This window comes from Zalophus californianus, chromosome 6, assembly GCF_009762305.2.
Source record: "Zalophus californianus isolate mZalCal1 chromosome 6, mZalCal1.pri.v2, whole genome shotgun sequence".
Classification (NCBI taxonomy): domain Eukaryota; kingdom Metazoa; phylum Chordata; class Mammalia; order Carnivora; family Otariidae; genus Zalophus; species Zalophus californianus.
Genome location: NC_045600.1, coordinates 91,959,742 through 91,983,300, shown reverse-complemented (window position 1 = coordinate 91,983,300; position 23,559 = coordinate 91,959,742). Strand labels below are relative to the sequence as shown.

General features: G+C 39.6%; 1 protein-coding gene across 2 annotated transcripts in view; it reads left to right on the top strand.

Moving 5' to 3' along the window:
- Positions 1-23,559, top strand: part of SPPL2A (signal peptide peptidase like 2A) — a 155,977-nt gene that overhangs the window by 105,849 nt on the left and 26,569 nt on the right. The window contains exons 1-5 of one of the 2 annotated variants that reach the window (XM_027570767.2): positions 378-615; positions 16,332-16,451; positions 16,777-16,959; positions 17,614-17,703; positions 18,176-18,309. In XM_027570767.2, the coding sequence (XP_027426568.1) occupies positions 550-615; positions 16,332-16,451; positions 16,777-16,959; positions 17,614-17,703; positions 18,176-18,309 (593 nt within the window). In that variant the 5' untranslated portion in view covers positions 378-549. Of the gene's footprint in view, positions 1-377; positions 616-16,331; positions 16,452-16,776; positions 16,960-17,613; positions 17,704-18,175; positions 18,310-23,559 lie in introns of those variants that run through there. The other variant, XM_027570769.2, reaches the window with a different exon arrangement.

The window sequence follows — 23,559 nt, the reverse complement described above, 5'->3', positions numbered from 1 at the left end:
TGGGACCCAGTGGACGTATTTGGGATATACGTGTGAGTGACCGGAACCTGCCGGTGGGCAGATGAATTAAGGCTCAGCGCACGCAGAGTTTGGGCCCGGACGCCCGGGTCACCCGGTACTGGAGTACAGAACAGGCGCACGGTGACTCCTAGGAGGAAGAGGGTATGGAAAAAGTTGCTTTGGGCGTCCCTCCCCGCCTCCCCGGACTCTGGGGAGAGTTCGGGTCAGGCAGCTGGAAAGAGAAAGAGACACGCCCAGACCCACATTCCTCCGCCTGCCAACGCCGGGACCGGAGAGCACCGAGAAACAGCCCGACTCGCGGCGCGCGCGGACCCAGACTCCACGTGCCCCGCGCGGGGGTTTCCGCGTCCTCTGGGCGGAGCCGGAAGAGGAAGTCGGCGCTGCAGTGGCGGCCCCAACAGTAGCGGCCGCCCGTGCCTACCTCTGCCGTCCGCGCCCGTCCGGCCCGGCCACGGAGGCAGCGCCGCGGCGGGACCCGGAGCCTGTGCCCGCCGAGAAGCGCCGCGCCGCCGGGCGCCCAGCAGTTCGATGGGGCCGCAGCGGCCGTTTCGTACGGCCGCGACCGCCCTGCTCTGGGGCTTCCTGCTCCCGCTGGTAAGGGGGACGGCCGGGAGCTCGGGCCTCCCCGGGGCGGGGCCGGGGCTCCCAGCCCCTTCTCCTCCCCACCCCCGGGCGACTCCTTTGCCAGCGCCTTGGCGACCTGCCTCTTCCCATTTCTCCATTTCTTTCCAGCCTCCCCTTCTTCGCCCCCTTTCCTCCTGTCTTCCCACCCCACCCCCATTCCCGTCTTTTGAAGTCCTCGAAATACCCACCCCCGAGCAAGCTCTTATGCGGAGCCCCTCTTGCTACTTTGACCTTGAGGATTCTCTATAGTTTTTCACGGTTCCGGGCATTTTAAATTGACCTTAGTTTTATCGTCTACCCTTTCTTACAGCATTTTGATCTCTTTCACTCTCCAGAAGAAGAAAAAAATTACACGTGTCCCCGGGATGTTTAGCGGTTCAAAGATTGCACTTTATTGCTCGAATACAGATTTTTTTTTTTTTTTTTTTTGGCTTCCTCCTCTAGTTCCTGCTTCCCCGTAGGGCGCATTCGATTCTTTGTGTGTGTGTGGGGAGGGAGGGTGTGGGTAATAGTAATAACATGATAATTTTTTAAAAGACACATCAAAGTGTATTATCTTTGTGGTTTTCAGTTCTCCGTCTAGTTTAATGGGGAGGGGAGTCGGTTAAGTAACAGTAACAATGGGTTCACAGATGTGTTTTCATAATTAGGAAAAATAATAATATTTTAAAATTCAACATCAATGGGGCACCTGGGTGGCTCAGTCGGTTGAGCGTCTGTCTTCAGCTCAGGTCTTGATCTCAGGATGGGCTCCCTGCTGAGCGGGGAGTCTGCTTTCTCCCTCAGCCTCTTCCCCGGCTTGTGCTCCCTCTCGCTCTTTCTCTTGCTCACTCTCAAGTAAATAAATAAAATCTTTTTAAAAAATTCAACATCAAGCAAACGGAGCTTCAGCGAATGGTTAGGACCCCCGTGTTCGGTGTTTGAGTTTTTATTTCTCGGAAATTTGACTTAGGGAGTTTGAGGTCAGAAACTTGTGAGCTCTGTCTCCGGGGAATTGATATGGTGTATGTATGCCTCTCTGGTTCTTTCCATTAGATATGTAACTTCTCTGAAAGTATATTTTGCATTCTCTGCTATTTAAAGGTTTACTGTTATTGAGTATATTTAATATGAGTGTCTTTAACATTTATTAAGAAACCAAAATCAAAATCTAAAATGGATAAGTGCCTTTGGTGTGCTCCTAACTTTGTTAGGCAGCATTAGGAACATGAATGAGATAGTGCATCTAAAAATTGCTTTTGTGGGGTGGCGGGGAAGTACAATATAAAGAGAACAACAAAGGCACAGTGTTAGCCTTAATCTTTGAACTGTAGTTTACCACTACAGTATGTCTAAAGGATAACAATTGAGGTGGTATGTAAATACACATGAAACTATAACCTAGAAAGATAGATAGATATATGAATATATCCTATATATCACATTCCCACTAATTTTTTGCCAGCACAGTAATTAATTTAATATATCAACTGCTGATAACTCACATTGAAATTATAATCAAAAGCTCTGAACCGCCTTGCTAAAAAATGTGAGCAGAGTGGGATTTCAGGGGCTTCACAAATCTAAAGGTCGTCCCTGTTCTAAATTGTAGCTAGCCCATATCTCCCACAGTGTAGATTTTATTCTTTTTATATTGCATGTTTATATTTTATTGTATCTCACTGTACTGATTTTTGGGAGGATCTTCTCAGGGCTGTTGTGGGACTCTAACATTTTTTTCCTCTGCAGATACTTAGTGTGCATCTATTATATGCTAGGCACTGTGCCAATGAGCATGAATAGAGTGACAAGATCTTTTTGAGTTGTAAAGATCATTTTCAGTGCCAACCACTCTTACTGATTTCCTGTTGTTGATTTCTCAGGGGTTTGTTTTCTTCTTGACCCATCCTGAAATGATCTCTTTCCTTTTCTGAGGACCTCAAAGCTGGTGCACCTTTCCTCAGCAGGAGCACTCTCTCTCCTTTCTGCTTACTTACTGGATACCTACTTCCTTTCCTCCAGCACTATCTGAAGTCTTTTGGATTTTTTTTTTTCTTGTCTTTTTACCATTTTTCTCCCTGAAGCCCTTGCTTATTCTTCTTCCTTAATCTTACAGCTCTAGGTGGCCTGTGTTCATTTGAATGAATGATGGCAGTTTAATCATTTCTTTCTCCTTTCTGGGCTCTTAAAGCTGGCGCTGCTACCAGCTTTCCCTTTAGTTATGTAAGGACAAGGCCAGTATCCTCATCTAGAAGCAGCAAATAGTCTCCAGAAACCACTGCCACATCTTTGTAGAACAGGAAGAGGATTGAGTATTGGAAAGGCCCTTCAGCATCACGTAGCCTACCCTCTTCATCTTGTCCCCCTCACGTCAGCGTGACCTATTAAACTCAAGCTACAGTACATCTGGCTGTCTTGATTTCTAAGCCCATTAAACATTTAAGTCTAGAAACCAGGTGGTTAGTTCTCTCTTGGCCCTGCCATGATTCCATCTCACAGTCCTTCCCCAGTCCAGCCCCCATCCCTCGCCATGACCGCTAGGCCTTTATTTCATAGTAGTGTTTGGACCCAGTCAAAGAATTATGTTTCAAAGAAAATGAGTAAAGTTTAGCCTGGATCGGTTTTCTAAAATTGCTTCAAAGTTCTCTGGAGAATCCTGAATCTTTCCCATAATGTTTTTACCAAAGTTCTGTTCATGTTTTCTTTACTTCAAAGAATTTGACGTGTTACGTAGCCACATCTTGAACTTATTACAGTGAAGTGATAATCAGGATCCCCAGCAGAGAAATCTCTTGCTGAAATCTGCATTCCTTTGGTATACTACACCAACTCAAAGAATCTTCTTTAATTCCTTCTCTTTTGCGCTCCTCTCTCATCCCTTTGGGGAAAGAAGGTATGTTCTGCTACCCAAGCTATCAGGGCCATGCTGAGCTACTGTGTTGTAGACTGAATTGTGTCTCCCCAAAATCATATGTTGAAGCCCTGACCCCCAGTGTTAGTGTTTGGAAAGAGGGCCTCTAGGAGATAAGTAGGTTTAGAGAGGTCAGAGGAAAGATCCCTTGTGATGGATTGGTGCCTTATAAGAAAAGACACCAAAGAGCTTGTTTTCTCTCCCCTAATACCCGCGCCCCCTCCCCCCCACCATGTGATGACACAGTGAGAAAGTGTCTATCTACAAGCCAAAAAGAAAACTCTTACCAGAAACCAACCATGCTGGTACCTTTATCTTGGACTTCTAGTTTCTAGAACTGTGAGAAAATAAATTTCTGTTTTAAGCTAACCACTGTTTGGTATTTTGTTGTGGCAGCCCAAGCTGACTAAGGCAGATTTGGGTACCAGGAGTGCAGTGCTGCAATAGCTAATACCTAAACATGTGGTAGCAGCTTTGTAACTGGGTAGAGGCCAGAAGCAGCTTGAGGTGCATGCCAGAAATATGGACATTAAGGACAATTCTGGTGAAGTCTCAGAAATGAGGAACATATTATTAGAAACTGAAGGAAGGGCAATCCTTATTATAAAATGGCAAAAAACTTGGCTGAACTGTGATGTAGTGTTTTGTAGAAGGAAGAATTGTGAGCAATGCAATTAGATACTTAGCTGAGGCGATTTCTAAGCAAAGTGGTGATGGAGCAGTGTGAATCCTCCTGACTGCTTAAAGTGTAAATGGAGAGAGAAGAATTAAAGATAGAATTGTTAAGGAAAAAAGAACTAGAATTTGAAGATTTGGAAAATTCTTAGCCTCTCCATATTGCAAAAACTGAGGAAGCTTGTTCTGAAAAGAACATTAAGTGTGTGGCTGGAAAACCATCTGATAAAGAGTTTACAGGATTTTCTAGCAGAAATACTGCCAGTTTGAACTGTAGGGGACAGAGATGTGGCAAAATGAAAAAAGGCTGTTGGACTTCTTGGATTTGACAGGTGGGATAATGGAGCTGTGTGGCTGTGAACATGGATTATTCATCAAGAAGGAGGAGAAATGACCCCAGAGGCAAATCAGAGATGATCAGGCCACTGCCTCAGTTTCAGCAGGCCTTATGCGTCTGCTAGGAGCCTTGGGGGACTCAGTGGGCTTGACTTCCAGTGGGCCTAGAAGATGGGACATTGAACCAAAAAGGATTATTCTTGATCCTTAAGACCTAATGGAATTTGTTTTGCTAGGTTTTAGACTTGCTTGGGTCCTGTCACCACTTAACTTCCTTCTGATTCCACCCCCCCTTTTTTTTTAAGGTGGGGGGGCGAAGGACAGAAGAGGGGGAGAGAGAGAGAGAGAATCTTAAGCAGGCTCCATGCCTAGCACAGAGCCCAACTCTTTTTTTTTTTTTTTTTTAAGATTTTATTTATTTGACAGAGAGAGACACAGTGAAAGAGGGAACACAAGCAGGGGGAGTGGGAGAGAGAGAAGCAGGCCTCCTGCAGAGCAGGGAGTCCGATGCAGGGCTAGATCCAAGGACCTTGGGATCATGACCTGAGCCGAAGGCAGACGCTTAATGGCTGAACCACCCAGGTGCCCCAGAGCCCAACTCTTTGATCTTCAGTCTCAGGACCCTGAGATCGTGACCTGAGTGGAAATCAAGAGTCGGATGCTTAACCAACTGAGCCACGCAGGCGCCCCTCTCTTTTGGAATGCAAATGTCTACCCTGTGCCTGTCCTGCCATTGTATTTTGGAAGCATATAACTTAATCTGGTTCCTCAGGTTCATAGCTGGAGAGGAATTTTGCCTCAGAATGAACTGTAACTTGAGTTTCACCCATATTTGACTTAGATGATACTGGATGAAACTTTGGACTTTAGAATTGATGCTGGGGGCGCCTGGGTGGCTCAGTCATTAAGTGTCTGCCTTTGGCTCAGGTCATGGTCCCAGGGTCTTGGGATCGGGCCCCACATTGGGCTCCCTGCTCGGCGGGAAGCCTGCTTCTCCCTCTCCCACTCCCCCTGCTTGTGTGCCCCCTCTCACTGTCTCTCTTTGTCAAATAAATAAAATATTAAAAAAAAAAAGAATTGATGCTGGAATAACTTCATAAGCTTTTGGGGGCTGTTGGGATGAAATGAGTGTATTTTGTGTGTGAGAAGGAAATGAATTTGGGGGCCCAGGGGCAAAATGCTGTGGACTGAATTGTGTGCCCTCAAATTCTTAGGTTGAAGCCCTAACCCCCAGTGTGACGGTATTTGGAGATTGGCCTTTGGGAGATAATTAGGTTTAGATGAGGTCACCAGCATGGGGTCCTTATGATGGGATTGTTGCCTTGTTCTCTTTCCCAACCCTGTGAAGACACAGTGAGAAAGCAGCCATCTACAAGCTAGGAAAAATCCCTTACCAGAAATCAGTAAGGACAAGTGTGCTGGCACCTTGATCTTGAACTTCTGTGTTCCAGACTATTGAGAAAAAAATTTCCTGTTGTTTAAGCCACCCAGTCTGTGGTATATTGTTACAACAGCCCAATATTAGACATGCTGGTTTTGTCACATTCCTTCCTTAACTTTTAGATTCTTCGGGGTTTTTTTTTTTTTTTTTAACCTTCTCTAGCCTACCTCTGAGGATTCTGCATCCCATAGTCTGCTTTATCAGTCACTGATGGCTGTGCTATATCTCCTTCCCAAAATGTAACCTATATCTCCTCTCAAAATAATCCTGAGAAGGTTCAAGAAGATTATGACTTGTCCTAGATCATACAGAAAGGCATGAAAAAGAGGACTAGAACCCAGGGTTTCTAGACATTCCTTGCTATTTTTCCACTAAGTTGTACAATAATGTTTTCTTGTGAATCGAGAATACGTCAGAAGACAAATTGGATAAATTTGTGAATTTATTTATTCATAAGAGAAGGGTTTAAAGATAGAAGTCATGTATGTTATATATTTGATAACTTTTTGGTTAAAAATCACCTGAAATTGGGTCTATTTACAAAACTCTAGGCCATAAAGTCTCCAGGTATAGATCCTTACTCCAAGATGCTAAAATTTTGTTAAAAATTTCATTGTTTCTAGGTCAGAATTTGCCAAACATCACTATGCATTGTGATCTTATATCAACTTTTTATGCATTTATATTGCCTGGCCTTGTAGTCATTTGAATTTGTGAATTCTAGTATAAATCATAAATTCTGTAACAGTTGAGAGATTACTTAGGGAAAACCAAGAAGAAGGGTAGATCTAGGTAACTAGTAAAATAGGAGCCCCATGAAGGGGAAACTCTACCAGACTCATTCTCTGCTGTCTCCCCTAGGGTCTCATAGACTGCAGAATACTGAATAAATGAATGTCTCCTCCCCACACCCTAATACCTCTTCGCTTGTATGATACATATCCCCAGATTCTCTAAGCGCAAGGATAATGCTGGCTCGACTTTTCCCATGGCCCACAGACTCCTCTGATTCCCTGTAAATACCTGTTTGATGCCTTAGCCCCCGCTGAGCCACTAATTAAGTAGTTAAGATTACACTTAATCTTTATGGGTCTGGGTCTAGTCACTTTCAGTGCATCATTTCTATAAACCTTGAATCCTGGAGATAGGAGTAGAAACAATGCAGGTTGTTGATTATATAACTTATTAGGGAGGAAACAGGCATAGAAAATATATAATAGTGAATGATCAGAAAGTTAACTTACGCCTAACTTTGGAATGTCATTCACAACACACAACCCCAGCTCTGTCTTTGCTGTAGAGGCCCCTTTGTACTCTTACTGTATTGCTATTAACTGTGTAGCTGTGTAAAGAGAAAGATGTTTATAAAGACAGGGATACCTTCTACATTGCTATGATGTAAGGGTGCTGGGGAAGGTGACTATTGCTGCTGTTGTACTTACCATTCAGTGATTACATTGCAACTTTATATCTTCCGGTTTAGGAATATAGTGTCTTTTTAATTGCTAGTTTTCATTATGGATAAATTCTGTTTATTAACAAAATTTACCCATAAGCCCCAGCTCTTGTATTTGGTGTTTAAAAACACAAATAATTTAACCTGTAGATTTTATGAAGAAAGATTGCCAGGGGGTTAATTGGAGAGAGAATCACAGTCAAATTCGTATATTGCCCCTTGAAACTGAAGGATGTTGTATATCTAATGGATAACAATACAAATAACATGAACCTGGTTTAATTGACAGACTGTGGAGGGGGTGGGGGAAGCGGGGACCCAGGGATGCATATACTGAAGAGTTTTGAAGGAACTCCTGGGTGAATGGAGCTACTGGCCAAAAATATGAATATTGGCTATACCAGCAGACTGCAGGTACAGTGTGACTCACCTCTTGAGAAAATTCCTAGGAGGACCCCGGTAATGTCTAGAAGACTTTTGAGTTTCACCACTATTCATGATGAAGTCTATAACCATGTACTCTGTGGACCAGTATCAGAGCATTACCTGGAAGCCTGTTCCAAATGCATGATCATAAGCTCCACCTAAGAGCTGCTGGATCAGAATCTGCATTTTAACAAGAACGTTAAAGTTCAAGAAGCACTGATCTATAATAATGGGTAAGAAATTGCTGTACAGAGTATTGAGCATAATCTCCAGGAAAAAAGAAGAACCATGCTTGACGAATCTGTTGAGGCTGTTGAAGGGAATTAAATACACACATGGGAAAAGGTTAACATTGCGTTGTTCAGAGTTCTACTTGATCAGGTGAAAATGGGCCAAGATACAGAGTTCTGACAGACACAAAGGGTGGCATGGATACAGGGTAGGGGATAGTATGGTAGATACATTTTTAGCTAGAGAATTGTTGTTTTCAAAAGGAATATGTGAAGACTCAGATTTGGAAAAGAAATCTGCTAGAAGATACCATTTGAAGAAGAAAGAAGGGTAGACAAACCAAACCTGTGAACCAGGGTGAAAGAGGAATCCTTGAACTGTGCTATTAGGTTGGACAGAAGTAGAGCAGGCCTGTTGTCACTAGGTTAACATTGGGCTTGGTGAGTCAGCATCAGGAGGCTGTTGGAACAGAAGCCTGGAATTCAAATGTCCAGGAAGATGAGTGTGTCCAGCATGGATGGACTCCCAAGAGACAGGAACATGAAGGTCAGTGCAAGGCTGACTCCCTGTAAGTATACTGACAAAGTAAAGCTCCTGTACATGTCCCTTTGTTTATGGTCTGGCTGGTCTGAGAAAATGGGGAGATAGTACATGTGCAGGTATGGGAGTATAATATACATCGTTGCAGTTGTTCCTTTTTTAGACATTTGGTATTCATTTGACACCTGTCATACCGAAAGCTGTTTAGGAGAAAAGTGAGCAAAGGAATAGGTAACTGTAACATTAAGATAGACTTACACACCAATATTTTGGGTTTGAAAAGAAGATGATAGGGAATATGATTGAAGTCAAGTGATCTAGATAAAGTAAATTGGGAACTGTGTGTGAGCAACAGACATCCCATGAAGTTTTATGGAGGTAAATTGGAGGCACAAAAGGAAGTACTACTTCATACCATGGACTAGTCAACTTGTTTATCTTGTGTGTGAGGATCAAGGATCAAGTAAGATGTGAATATGAAGGCACTGGTATAAAACTGCTGATTTGATGGTCCTGGAGAAAGCTTGATACCACAGTCCATACTTGTAGGACCTGGCGTGAAGAGGGAAGAGGTGGGGCGAGCAGTAAGGAGACGTCCTTGGAAAAGAAATTCCATGAAGCTCTAGAGACCTAGAATTGGGGGTATTTAGAAGAGTATAGGGAAATGATGTGGGAGGAACTAAGTGGGTATTAGAGGAATATGAGTGGTGGTAGGAGACCCATACCAGTATCGCAGAAGAGGGAGTGAACAGCTAATGCGGAGATGCATGCAACCAGTATAAAACTGGAGGGTGCTGGTTGGGCACTAAGAGTTGCTTGGGGATGAAACTGCAGGAAGGAATTTGAAATGATAGAATTGAAAGACGGCTGGTCTAGGTTTTGGAGAGCTCAGTTTTAATCTTGGCCCCTGAGACCACTTCATTTTGATCATTTTGGACCTGTTAGAGGTATGAAATGAAGGGCCTAGAGTATTATCCCTAAATCCCTTTAAGCCCTTGATACTAAGCTTTTTACTAAGAGAATATTTTCATTACTGACTGAAAATGCAAACATAATTTTTAAAGGTTGACTAAAGTCATGGAAGACCAGACCACAGTTAACCAACTGTGAATTCAGTTGTTTTGCGTATCTCTAACTTCGAAGATGTGAAGGAAGATATCCTGCCCTTCCATCAAATGATCTTTGTCAAATGATCTAAGGCTGGCATGTGGGCAGACCATAAGCCTCACCTAATTTGATGTTTGTAATGCTTGAAGGGACACTGAGTTTCAAGCCTTTTTCTTTATGCTTCCCTACTAATTGACCCACAGTAATGCGGTTTCCACTACTCTGTTCTCTTAGAGCCTTTTTACTCAAGGTGTGGTCCATATACCAGCAGCATCAGCATCACCTGGGAGCTAGTTAAAAATGCAGAATCTCACACTCCACCCAGACCTATTGAGTCAAAATCTGCATTTTAATATGATTGCTACGTGATTTGTATGCACGATAAATCTTGAGAAGCTCTGTTCCTGTCGCTGTGGTTCTCAAATTCTAACAAGTAACACAATCTCCAGAAGGGCTTGTAAAAATAAACTGCCTGGGGGTTTCTGATTCAGTAGATCTGGAATAGGGCCCAAGAATTTGCATTTCTAACACCGTAAGAACTACCAAAGTTTTTATTAGAGACTCTGACTTTAATCACATTCCGTTTCTGATTATTTCAGGTTTGTTTTTAATCTTCCTAGTAAGACTGTAATTTCTTGTGTAGTGTTTCTTTGGGGGAAGGCAGGTTTATTGAGATATAATTTGCATAGTATGCAGTTTACCTATTTGAAGTGTACAATGCAGTGGCTTTTAGTGTATTCACAGATCTGTGCAACCATTAACACGTCCATTTTAAAACACTTATATCACCTCAGAAAGAAGCAAATAGGTGGAACACAGGATATTTACAGCAGTGAAACTATTCCTTATTCCACAGGCTGCTGTGATGGTGGATACATGTCAGAATGTATAGAATGTATAACACCAAGAGTGAATCCTAAATATAAACTATGGGCTGAGGGTAGTAATGATCAGTGTATGTTCACTTATTGTAACAGGTGTACCCTTCTGGGGCAGATGTTGATAATGGGGGAGGCTGTACATGCGTGTGGCAGAGGGTACATGGGTAAAGAAAGAAACCCACATCCTTTAACTATCACCTCATATCCCCATATCCCACCAAACCCTAAGCAACCAATTATCATCTCATTTCTTGTGCATGACACAAGTACTTGGCAGGTTGCTAGATGTCTTATTAATAATTAATGGTAATGGCTACCATTTACTAAGAGCTTAATACATACAGATAATTGCATTACCTAACTTAATCTTCATGACAACTCTGTCAAAGCTGAGGATGTTGAAGCTTAAAACAGGTTAAATGACTTGGAACATGGGCAGTATATGGTGAAACCGCCATTCTGTCCCAGGTCTCTAACTCCAAAGCTCATGATATCTATTGTTAATAAACTAAATTTTTGAAGCTATACAATCTCCATAAGAAATTTACTAAGATATTTTAAAATGTAGTGGAAATGCTGAAATTGTTTAGGTATGGTAGTTTGCTCATGAAATTTGTGGCATGTTTCACATTGAATACTAACTATTCTACAGTTGTGTATGGTTTCTACTTTTTTATACTAATCTTCCATTAAAATTTATGTTTTGCCTTCGTAATTCCAGTATCAATGAGTTTTGCTTTTATCAGTGCTGAATTTTCTTCCATTGTAGGGAAGATTATAATCCCTTTATAGCAATAAATCTTCCCTTTTTGAGTATCTTTGTACTTCCTTGAACATTTAAGCTTTTTAAAAATCTCTTTGTTTTTGTAATTTTAAAAGTAACACTGAATATTATATATTGTGTAAAAGAAAGTAGTGTATATGTGTCAGTATGGAAAATCTAATATGTAAATTTAGAAATGTATAGAAAAGCTACAGAGCAGTATAGTTTGACCTCATGTGTAAAACTATACATATTTGAGATACGTATCCCTGTATTCATGTATATGTATATATATTCATATATATTAAATATATGTGGATAGTGTCTGGAAAGATATGACAGAAACTCCTAAGTAAGAGTGTGACTGAGAACCAGGATAAGAGGAGAGGGACTTTACACCTTTCTGTTTTGTTTGAATGTTTTTCCTTTTTAGTTTCTCCAGTCTTTTCACACTATCCACCTTTGCCTTTGTTTCTCTTTCTCTCTCTTTTTTTTTAAAGATTTTATTTATTTATTTGACAGAGAGAGACACAGCGAGAGAGGGAACACAAGCAGGGGGAGTGGGAGAGGGAGAAGCAGGCTTCCGGCCGAGCAGGGAGCCCGATGTGGGGCTCGATCCCAGGACCCTGGGACCATGACCTGAGCCGAAGGCAGATGCTTAATGACTGAGCCACTCAGGCACCCCATCTTTCTCTCTTTTTTTTAAATAGCTGGTGTGTCTCTCTCCACATCTTCAAGCTCACATAAATGTACAGATACACATAGGGAACTTGGGGGGGGGGGTCACTTTTTTTTTTTTTTTAATAAAAATCAGGTTACATTGGGTTGCCTAAGTCAGTGGAGCATGTGACTGTTGGTCTCTGGGTGGTGAGTTCAGGCCCCACATTGGCATGGAGCTTACCTAAAACAAAAAATAGGGCTACACTATAAATACCTCTCTGGAACTTGCTTTTCTCACTGTGGACATCTGTTCCTACAGATGGATCTAGTTCTTTTTAATAGCTGTGTACTATGCATATCATAATGTAATGGGCTCCTTATTAGTGAAAGTTGTTGACTTTATTTTTTCTGTAACATGATATTGTGACTATCCTTATACATTTTTCTTCGTGCATTTCTTTTTTTTAATTGTGTCATTAACAATGTTATATTAGTTTCAAGTATATAATTATTCAACATTTCTCTACACTGCTCAGTGCTCATCAAAATAAGTATACTCTTACTCCCCTTTATTTCACCCATCCCCCTACCCTTGACAACCACCAGTTCTCTGTATTTAGTCTTTTTGCGGGGGGGGGGGGGGGCGCCTGGGTGGCTCAGTCATTAAGCGTCTGCCTTCGGCTCAGGTCATGATCCCAGTATCCTGGGATCGAGCCCCTCATCGGGCTCCCTGCTCAGCGGGAAGCCTGCTTCTCCCTCTCCCACTCTCCCTGCTTGTGTTCCTGCTCTCGCTGTGTCTCTCTCTGTCAAATAAAGTCTTAAAAAAAAAATGTTTTGTTTTTCTTTTTTTTTTTAAATTTTGTTCATTTGAGGGGCGCCTGGGTGGCTCAGTCGTTAAGCGTCTGCCTTCGGCTCAGGTCATGATCCCAGGGTCCTGGGATCGAGCCCTGCGTCAGGCTCCCTGCTCGGTGGGAAGCCTGCTTCTCCCACTACCTGCCACTCCCCCTGCTTGTGTTCCCTCTCTCTCTGTGTCTCTGTCAAATAAATAAATAAAATCTTTAAAAAAATGTTTATTTTGTTTCTTAAATTTTTACATGTGAGCGCAATCTTATGGTATTTGTCTTTTTCTGACTGACTGATTTTGCTTAGCATAATACAGTATAGCTCCATCCACATCATTGAAATGGCAAGATTTCATTATTTTTGATGGCTGAGTAATATTCCATTGTATATAGTCCACATCATCTTTATCCATTCAGCAGTCGATGGACATTAGGGCTCTTTCTATAATTTGGCTATTGTTGATAATGCTGCTATAGACATCAGGGTGCATGTGTCCCTTTGAATCAGTATTTTTATGTCCTTTGGGTAAATACTTAGTAGTGCAATTGCTGGGTCATAGGGTAGCTCTATTTTTAACTTTTTGGGGAACCTCCATACTGTTTTTCAGAGTGGCTGAATGAGTTTGCATTCCCAACCAACAGTGTAAGAGGGTTCCCCTTTCTCCACATTCTCGCCAACATCTTTTGTTTCCTGTGTTTTTGATTTTAGCCATTCTGACTGGTATGAGATGGTATTTCATTGTAGTTTTGATTTGTATTTCCCTGATGATGAGAGGTGTTGAGCATCTTTTCATGTGTCTGTTAGCCATCTGGATGTCTTCTTCCCATTTCCTAATTGGATTATTTGTTTTTTGGGTGTTGAGTTTTAATTAAGTTCTTTATAGGTTTTAGGTACTGACCCTTTATCAGATATGTCATTTGCAAATATCTTCTCCCATTCAGTAGGGTGCCTTTTCATTTTGTTTTTCCTTCGCTGTACCGAAACTTTTTATCTTGATGAAGTCCTTTTTTTTTTTTTAAGATTTCATTTTTAACTAATCTCTACACCCATAGTGGGGCTCCAACTCAACCGAGAGATCAAAAGTTGCATGCTCTACCGACTGACGAGCCAGGCACCCCCTGGTGAGGTCCTAATAGTTCCTTTTTGCTTTTGTTTCCCTTGCCTCCGGAAATGTATCTAGTAAGAAGTTGCTATGGCTAATGTCAAAGAGGCTGCTGTTTGTGTTCTCCTCTAGAATTTTGATGGGTTTCTTGTCTCACATTTAGATCTTTTATCCATTTTTAATTTATTTTTGTGTATGGTGTAAGAAAGTGGTCCAGTTTCATTCTGCATGTTGCTGTCCAGTTTTCCCAACATCATTTGTTGAAGAGACTGTCTTTTTTCCATTGGCTATTCTTTCCTGCCTTTTTTTTAAAGATTTTACTTATATATTAGAGAGCGAGCACAAGTAGGGGGAGGGGCAGAGGGAGAACCAGACTCCCCGCTGAGCAGGGAGCCCTATGCCACGTGGGGCTCAATTCCAAGACCCTGAGATCATGACCCAAGCTGAAGGCAGATGCTTAACCCACTGAGCCACCCAGGTGCCCCTCTTTCGTGCTTTGTTGAAGATCAGTTGACCGTATAGTTGTGGGTCCATTTCTGGGTTTTCTGTTTTGTTCCATTATCTGTGTGTCTGTTTTTGTGGCCGTACCATTACTGTATTTTTGACTGTGGCTTTGTAATAGAGCTTGAAGTCCAGAATTGTGATGCATTCAGCTTTGCTTTTCTTTTTCAAGATTGCTTTGGCTATTCAGGATCTTTTGTGGTTCCATACAAATTTTAGGATTGTTTGTTCTAGCTCTGTGAAAAACGCTGGTGGTATTTTGGTAGGGATTATACTGATTCTGTATATTGCTTTAGATAGTATAGACATTTTTTTTTATTTTTTTATTGTTATGTTAATCACCATATATTACATCATTAGTTTTTGGTGCAGTGTTCCATGATTCATTGTTTGTTCATAACACCCAGTGCTCCATGCAGAACGTGCCCTCCTCAATACCCATCACCAGGCTAACCCATCCCCCTACCCCCCTCCCCTCTAGAACCCTCAGTTTGTTTTTCAGAGTCCATCATCTCTCATGGTTCGTCTCCCCCTCTGACATACTCCCCTTTTCTTCCTCTCCTGTTATCTTCTTCTTTTTCTTTTTTCTTAAAATATGTTGCGTTATTTGTTTCAGAAGTACAGAACTGTGATTCAACAGTCTTGCACAATTCACAGTGCTCACCGTAGCACATACCCTCCCCAATGTCTATCACCCAGCCACCCCATCCCTCCCACCCCCAACCACTCCAGTAACACTCAGTTTCTTTCCTGAGATTAAGAATTCCTCATTAGATAGTATAGACATTTTAACAGTATTTGTTCTTCCAACCCATGAGCATGGAATGTTTTTCCATATCTTTGTGTCCCCTTCAATTTATTTCATATAGTTTGCAGCATACAGATCTTTTACCTCTTTGGTTAGGTTTATTCCTAGGTATCTTATGGTTTTTGGTGTAACTGTAAATGAGATCGATTCCTTGATTTCTCTTTCTGCTGCTTCATTATTGGTGTATAGAAAGACAACAGATGGGGCACCTGAGTGGCTCAGTTGGTTAGGTGTCTGCCTTCGGCTCAGGTCATGATCCCAGGGTCCTGGGATTGAGTCCTGCATCGGATTCCTTGCTCAGCGGGGAGCCCCCTTCTCCCTCTCCTTCTCCCTCTGCCTGCCACTCCCCCTGCTTGTGTTCTCTCTAAGTAAATAAAATCTTAAAAAAAAAAAAGCAACAGATATCTGTGCATTAATTTTGTATCTTGTGACTTTACTGAATTCGTGTATCAGTTCTAGCAATTTTTTGGTGGAGTCTTTTAGGTTTTCTACATAGAGTATCGTGTCATCTGCGAATAGTGAAAGTTTGACTTCTTTGCCAATTTGGATGCTTTTTATTTCTTTTTTGTCTGATTGCTGAGACTAGGACTTATGGTACAATTTTAAATAACAATGTGTTATTGTTAAATAACAATGTGAGAGTGGACGAGATGAGGGATTTCAAGTGTATTTTCTTTTACGCTACATAAACAATGAAGTAATAACTCATAAGAGATTGGGAAGGAAAGTTTCAGGGTGTGAAGGAAGTATTAAAGTTAGCGCATAGCAACAGTCTTCTGTGGGATATGGCCCTAAGGGCCATAATTGTGTCCCCGTAAGAAAGTAACTTATTTTCCTTAAAAGAATGTGTTCTGGGTGAATGTGTATGATTTTAATATTTCCTCAAACAAGAAGAAATAAATTCATTGGAAGACCTTCCCTCTTAAGGAAGTGTAGCCAAACCTATTTATAAATAGCATTATTAAAATCCTTAGTTATTGGCAAACCAAATCATTACCAGTGTGAAAATTATTATTCGTGTCCTAGACAGCTGCTCAGGAAGCAATCCTGCACGCGTCTGGAAATGGCAAACCTTTACCATCTAAGGACTACTGCATGCTATATAACCCTCATTGGACAGCTCTTCCAAATACCCTAGAAAATGCAGTAAGTAAATCACAGTTACCATTTATTTATAAACATAAAATTATTGAAAGGTGAGAATGAGTGATTATTATGTTTTAGTGTGTGAACTAGTTGTAATATATAATGATCAATAAACAATAACTATTTTATTGTTTTGACTTAAGTATTTTTCTCTTGTGGGAAAAACAAGTTAGGGAATTTTAAAATACTTACCTGAAAGCCTGGTTGTCATAAACCATTTCTAATTTAAAAGAACCTGGTATTAAACCAATATTGATACTTTGTCACGGAGTGCATTTTTGTGAATTACGATGTTTATTATGTTAAAGACATTTCTTCTTTCCAGACTTCCATCAGTTTGATGAATCTGACTACCACACCACTATGCAACCTTTCTGATATTCCACCTGATGGAATAAAGAACAAAGCAGTTGTAGTACAGTGGGGGACCTGCCATATTCTTGAAAAAGCCAGAATTGCACAAAAAGGAGGTGCTGAAGCATTGTTGGTTGCCAATAACAGTGTCCTAGTAAGTTTTAAAACTTAGTACTAACTTTTGAGCTCATGATATATATCATGTTTCACAAGTATTGAACTACCTTTTTGGTGTGTAGTTTAGGGGCTAAGCTTCGAATAATCTGATAGTAGGGTTCTTTTAAAATAAACATTCTGGGGGTGCCTGGGTGGCTCAGTCAGTTAAGCATCTGACTCTTGATCTCAGCTCAGGTCTTGATGTCAGCGTTGTGAATTCAAGCCGCATGTTGGGCTCCATGCTGGGCGTGGAGCCTACTTAAAAAAAATAATAGTAATAAAAACTTAAAAATAAATAAACATTCTCGCTGTGATAAGCATTTAATTGGAAACTTTGTAATTTCTTTTCTGTTTCTAAAGTGAATAAGAGTTTGTTAGGAAAGTGTGTGAGTGTTTAAGTTTAATTAAACTTCAGTGTAATACACATGCACACACACACATATGTATACCTGTATGTAAGTCAGTTTAAGTTTATGCTAAAAGATTCCAGTTTGAGAACTCTTACTATAATATCAAGAAAGAACATAGGAAACTTGGTTTTATAATTTTAAAAAAGATATAATACTTACATTTAAAGGAATAATTTGTGTTTTATTCTGTAAATATATTAGTAGCTCATAAGTTGCCATTATATGTTTTTTTTTTCTTTTAGTTTCCTCCCTCAGGAAACAAATCTGAATTTTATGATGTGAAAATACTGATTGCATTTATAAGCCGCAAAGACTTTATAGATATGAAGCAGGTAAAATAGTAATTACATACTATACAAAGTTTATACGTAATACAATTCTTTAGTTTTAACCACTGATATTTAATTTAAATTATTTATGCTCCATTTGCTAACGAGAAGCTATAAAGTCCTATCATGTCTTTGAGAAGAGTTCCCCTCTCAGTGAGCACAAGGTGTTTCCAAGCCCTGACTTTAGAAAGGATATTTATTTGTTTTGACTTCTTTAACAGTCTCTGTGTTATATCATTTATCTTACCCTTAAATCCCTGAACAGTGTGTGACTATGTGAAACACCGAACTTTCAAGATTTAATAAACCAAAGCATAGCCTCATAATTCTGACAAGAGAATATATCATGTTGCCAACAATGATTCTGGTGTTCTTGACTCTATAGTATCAGTTTCAGAGTGAAATTGGAATATTGCTACCATCCACTAGAAGAGAAAGAAAACTAATTCTGGTTTTTTGTTATTTTATCTTTCAGACTCTTGGAGATAACATTACTGTGAAAATGTATTCTCCATCGTGGCCTAACTTTGACTATACTATGGTGGTTATTTTTGTAATTGCTGTGTTCACTGTGGCATTAGGAGGATACTGGAGTGGACTAATTGAATTGTAAGTTTAATTAAACTTTAGTGTTTTTGTGATAAATGGCTAAAAATTATTGTTTGATACTCAGTTTAATCATGTAACAACATTTAAAATTTACCTGACCTCAGAATACAATGCTATTAAGGTCAGATTGCAGGTTTGTCCTCCTGTAGGTCATTTAACTTTTCACTGAAAAGGAAGTTAGAGCTTCCTCTAACTCTCCTGCTGGTAGGCGAACATTGAAATTACATCAGAGACTTTTTAAAATTGTTTAATTATCTCTCCCAGAAAAGATGAAGATACTTGGTATCCTTGTGGGCCTGTTTATTTGGATTGGAAGAAAGTAAGCAAGAGAAGGTGGGGCAGGGGATTTCAGCTCCTCCTGAGAGCAGTCATTACAATGTGACCTCATCATTCTGTTTAATGCTTTAGGAATTCTGAGGCTATGAAGCATGTTCATATTTTAATTTAAATATAGGAATTCCAAATTATGTAAAATTTAGATTTCCTGTTTAGTAACAACCTAAAGCGGGTCTTCTTACAGTTATGTACCTTTGGCTCTGGGTGAAAGCAGGCAACATTGTTTGAAAGGATCAGTTGGTATTTATAACTCTGAATTTAAAAATGTGCACAGAGCATATTTGATGCATAAAGGACAATATATTCATTTTATGAATCGATCTGTAGGTTTCATTAAAAAGGGCTTATTTACAACTAAATGAAGTTAAGCTAAATTGTAGTTTCTCAAAATAAAATTTGATTGACTCATGTCAGGAGAAAAATCTTAGGGTTTAACAAGTGTAGATTTCTAGAGTATTGAGCTTTAAATATTTTCCATAATTGGAAAACATGTATCAACATATATATCCGTCACATATTTTCATGTGAGTAAGCATTGTTTTCATTATTAATCTCTATAAAGTATAGCATGTAAGATCTCCAAGGTCATTTTCTAATTATTTGGTGAAACTTTATATTCCCCAGAGCTACTGATTCATTGAAAACGTTTTGCCATTTAATATATATTCTCACTGTACTTCTGTATATATTATAAATTATTTATGTAAATTGTTTCTTCTCTAGAGTAGTGCTTTTCAAACTGTAATGTGCATACAAAGTGTCTTGAGATCTCATTAAAATGAAAATTTAGGTTTAGTAGGCTTGGGATGGGGCCAAGATTCCACGTTTTAAAGAAGCTCCCAAGTGATTTTGCTGGCCCACAGACCACACTTTGAGTTAGCAAGGCAAGCTTTGTATACATGTCAGGGCAAGCTCCTCCTCAAGAAAATTGGAGATGGGAGAGGAGTATGTATAAGCTTTTTTATTCATAAAACATGATGATGGACAAAAACAGAGATTTGTTACCTTCATAGCCAGGTTGGGAGAGAGGGAATTCTTTACCTGCAGGATTATGAAATTTTTAAAATTTTTATTTTAGGGGCGCCTGGGTGGCTCAGTTGGTTAAGCGGCTGCCTTCAGCTCAGGTCATGATCCTGGGGTCCTGGGATCGAGCCCCACTTCGGGCTCCTTCCTCTGCGGGAAGCCTGCTTCTCCCTCTCCCACTCCCCCTGCTTGTGTTCCCTCTCTCACTATGTCTCTGTCTGTCAAATAAATAAATAAAATCTTAAAAAAAAAAAAAGAGTACATTTATCTTGATGAGCACTAAGTAATGCATTGAATTGTATTGTATAATCTAATAGACACTTTTTTTTAAGATTTTATTTATTTATTTGACAGAGACACATTGAGAGAGGGAACACAAGCAGGGGGAGTGGGTGAGGGAGAAGCAGGCTTCCCGCTGAGCAGGCAGCCCGGTGCGGGGCTCGATCCCAGGACCCTGAGATCACAACCTGAGCCAAAGGCAGACGCTTAACGACTGAGCCACCCAGGCGCCCCTGTAATAGACACTTTTAAAATAAGTGTTTTCATTTTCTTGGGTAAATACCCAGTGGTGGAATTTCTAGATCATATGGTAATTCTATTTTTAATTTTCTTTAAAGATTTTATTTATTTATTTGAGAGCAAGCACGAGAGAGAGGGAGAGAGCGAGCATGAGCATTTGTTGAGGAGACTTTTTCTCATTGCATATTCTTGCCTCCTTTGTCAAAGATTAACTGACCATATAATTGTGGGTTTATTTCTGGGCTCTCTGTATGTCCTCTTTTGTGCCAGTACCATACTGTTTTGATTACTACAGTTTTATAGTATATCTTCAAATCTAGGATTATGATATCTTCAGTTTTGTTATTCTTTTTCAAGATTGCTTTGTCTATTCAGGGTCTTTTGTAATTCCATACAAATTTTAGGGTTGTTTATTCTAGTTCTGTGAAAAATGTTGGTGCTATTTTGATAGGAATTGCACTAAATCTGTAAATTGCTTTGGGTGGTATGGACATTTTAACAATATTGGTTCTTCCAATCCATGAGCACGAATATCTTTCCATTTGTTTGTGTTGTCCTCAATTTCTTTTATCGACGTTTTATAGTTTTCACAGTACAGGTCGTTGGCCTTTTTGGTTAAGTGCATTCCCAGGTATTTTACTATTTTTGGTATAATTGTAAGTAGAATTGTTTTCTTAATTTCTCTTTTTGCTACGTCATTTTTTTTGAAGATTTAATTTATTGATTTGAGAGACAGAAGATTGCATGGGGAGAAGCAGAGAGGGAGAGAGAGGGACAAGCAGACTCCATGCTGACATAAAGCCTGACGGGAGGCCCAATCTCAGGACCCTGAGATCCTGCCTGAGCCAAAACCAAGTGTTGGTTGCCTTACTGACTGAGCCATCAGGCACCCATCTGCTACTTCATTATTAGTGTATAAAAATGCAACAGATTTCTGTAAATCGATTTTGTATCCTGTGACCTTACTGAATTCATTTATCAGTTCTAGTAGTTTTTTGGTCTTTAGGGTTTTTTATATATAGTATCATGTCATCTGCAAGTAGTGAAAGTTTTACTTCTTCCTTATCAATTTGGATACCTTTTACTACTTTTTCTTGTCTGATTGCTGTGGCTAGCACTTCCAGTACTATGTTGAATAAAAATAGTGAGAGTGGACATCCTTGTCTTGTTCCTGACCTTAGGGGAAAAGCTCTCAGTTTTTCACCATCAAGTATGATTATGGCCTTTATTATATTGAGGTATGTTCCCTCTAAACTTACCTTGCTGAGAGTTTTTATCACAAATCAATGTTGTACTTTGTCAAATGCTTTTTCTGTGTCTATTGAAATGATCATATGGTTCTTATCCTTTTTCTTATTAATGTGATGTATCATGTTGATTGACTTGCAAATATTAAACCTGGAATAAATCCCACTTGATTGTGGTGAATGACTTTTAAAAATTTATTGTTGGATCTGGTTTGCTAGTATTTTGTTGAGGATTTATGCATTTATGTTCATCAGAGTTACTGGTCTATAGTTCTCTTTTTATAGTGTCTTTATCTGGTTTTGGTATCAGGGTTATGTTGGCCTCATAGGATGAATTTGGAAGCTTTCCTTCCTCTTCTGTTTTTTGGAATAGTTTGAGAATAGGTATTAACTCCTCTTTAAGTGTTTGGTAGAATTTGGGGCACCTGGGTAGCTCAGTCATTGGGTGTCTGCCTTCAGCTCAGGTTGTGATCCCTGGGATCGAGCCCTGTGTCAGGCTCCCTGCTCAGCAGGAAGCCTGCTTCTCCCTCTTCCACTCCCCCTGCTTGTGTTCCCTCTCTCGCTGTCTCTCTCTCTCTCTGTCAAATAAATAAATAAAATCTTAAAAAAAAATGTTTGGTAGAATTCACCTGTGAAGCCTTCTGGTCCTGGACTTTTGTTTGTTGAGAGTTTTTTGATTACTGATTCAATTTCATTGCTCGTAATCAGTCTGTTCAAATTTTCTATTCCTGATTCAGTTTTGGGAGGTTATATGTTTCTAGGAATTTATCCATTTCTTCTCGGTTGTCCAATTTGTTGCCATATAATTTTTTATAATATTCTCTTACAATCCTTTGTATTTCTGTGGTGTTGGTTGTTATTTCTACTCTTTCATTTGTGATTTTGTTTGAGTTCTCTCTCTTTTTTTTTTTTATGAGTCTGACTGAAGGTTTACCAATTTTGTTGGTCTTTCCAAAGAACCAGCCCCTGGTTTCTTTGAACTATTCTGTTGGTGTTTTTTTTGTTTTGTTTTTTTTTTTTGGTTTCTATTTCCTTTCTTTCTGTTCTCATCTTTATTATTTCCTTCTTTCTGCTGGTTTTTGGTTTGTTTCTTCTTTTCCTAGCTTTTTTAGGTGTAAGATTATTTATTTGAGATCTTTCCTGCTTCTTGAGGTAGGCCTGTATTGCTATAAACTGCCCTCATCGAACAACTTTTGATGCATCCCAAAGATTTTGGACCATTTTATTTTCATTTTCATTTGTTTCCATGTAATTTTTGATTTCTTTTTTGATTTCTTAAATGACCCACTCATTGTTTAGTAGCATGTTCTTTAATCTCTATGTTATTTGTGGTCTTTCCAGATTTTTTCTTGTGGTTGATTTCCAGTTTCATAGCATTGTGGTCAGAAAAGATACATGGTATGACTTCGATCTTTTTTAATTTATTGGGACTTGTGGCCTAATATGTGATCTGTTCTGGAGAATGTTCCATGTCCACTTGAAAAGAATGTGTATTCTGCTGTTTTAGGATGGAATGTTCTCAATATATCTGTTAAATCCATCTGGTTCAGTGCATCATTCAAAGCCACCATTTCCTTGTTGATTTCGTTTGGATTATCTGTCCTATGATGTAAGTGGGGTGTTAAAGTCCCCTGCTCTTATTGTATTACTATCACTTATTTATGTTTATTAACTATTTTATGTATTTGGGTGCTTCTATGTTGGGTGCATAAATATGTACAGTTGTTATAGTTTATTGTTAGATTATCCCCTTTATTATTATATACTGTCCTTCTTTCTCTCTTGTTATAGTCTTTATTTTAAAGTCTAATTTGTCCAATATAAGTATTGCTACCCTGGCTTTCTTTTCATACCCATTTGCATGATAAATGCTTTTTCTTCCCTTCACTTTCAATTGTTTGTGTCTTTAGGTCTGAGATGAGTCTTTTGTTAGGCAGCATAGAGATGGATCTTGTTTTTTTAATCCATTTTCTCACCCTGTGTTTTTTGATTGGAGCATTTCATCCATCCATTACATTCAAAGTAATTATTGATAGATACGTACTTAATGTCATTTTGTTACTTGTTTTATTTTTGTTGTTTTTGTAGTTCTGTGTTTCTTCTCTTGCTCTCTTCTCTCACAATT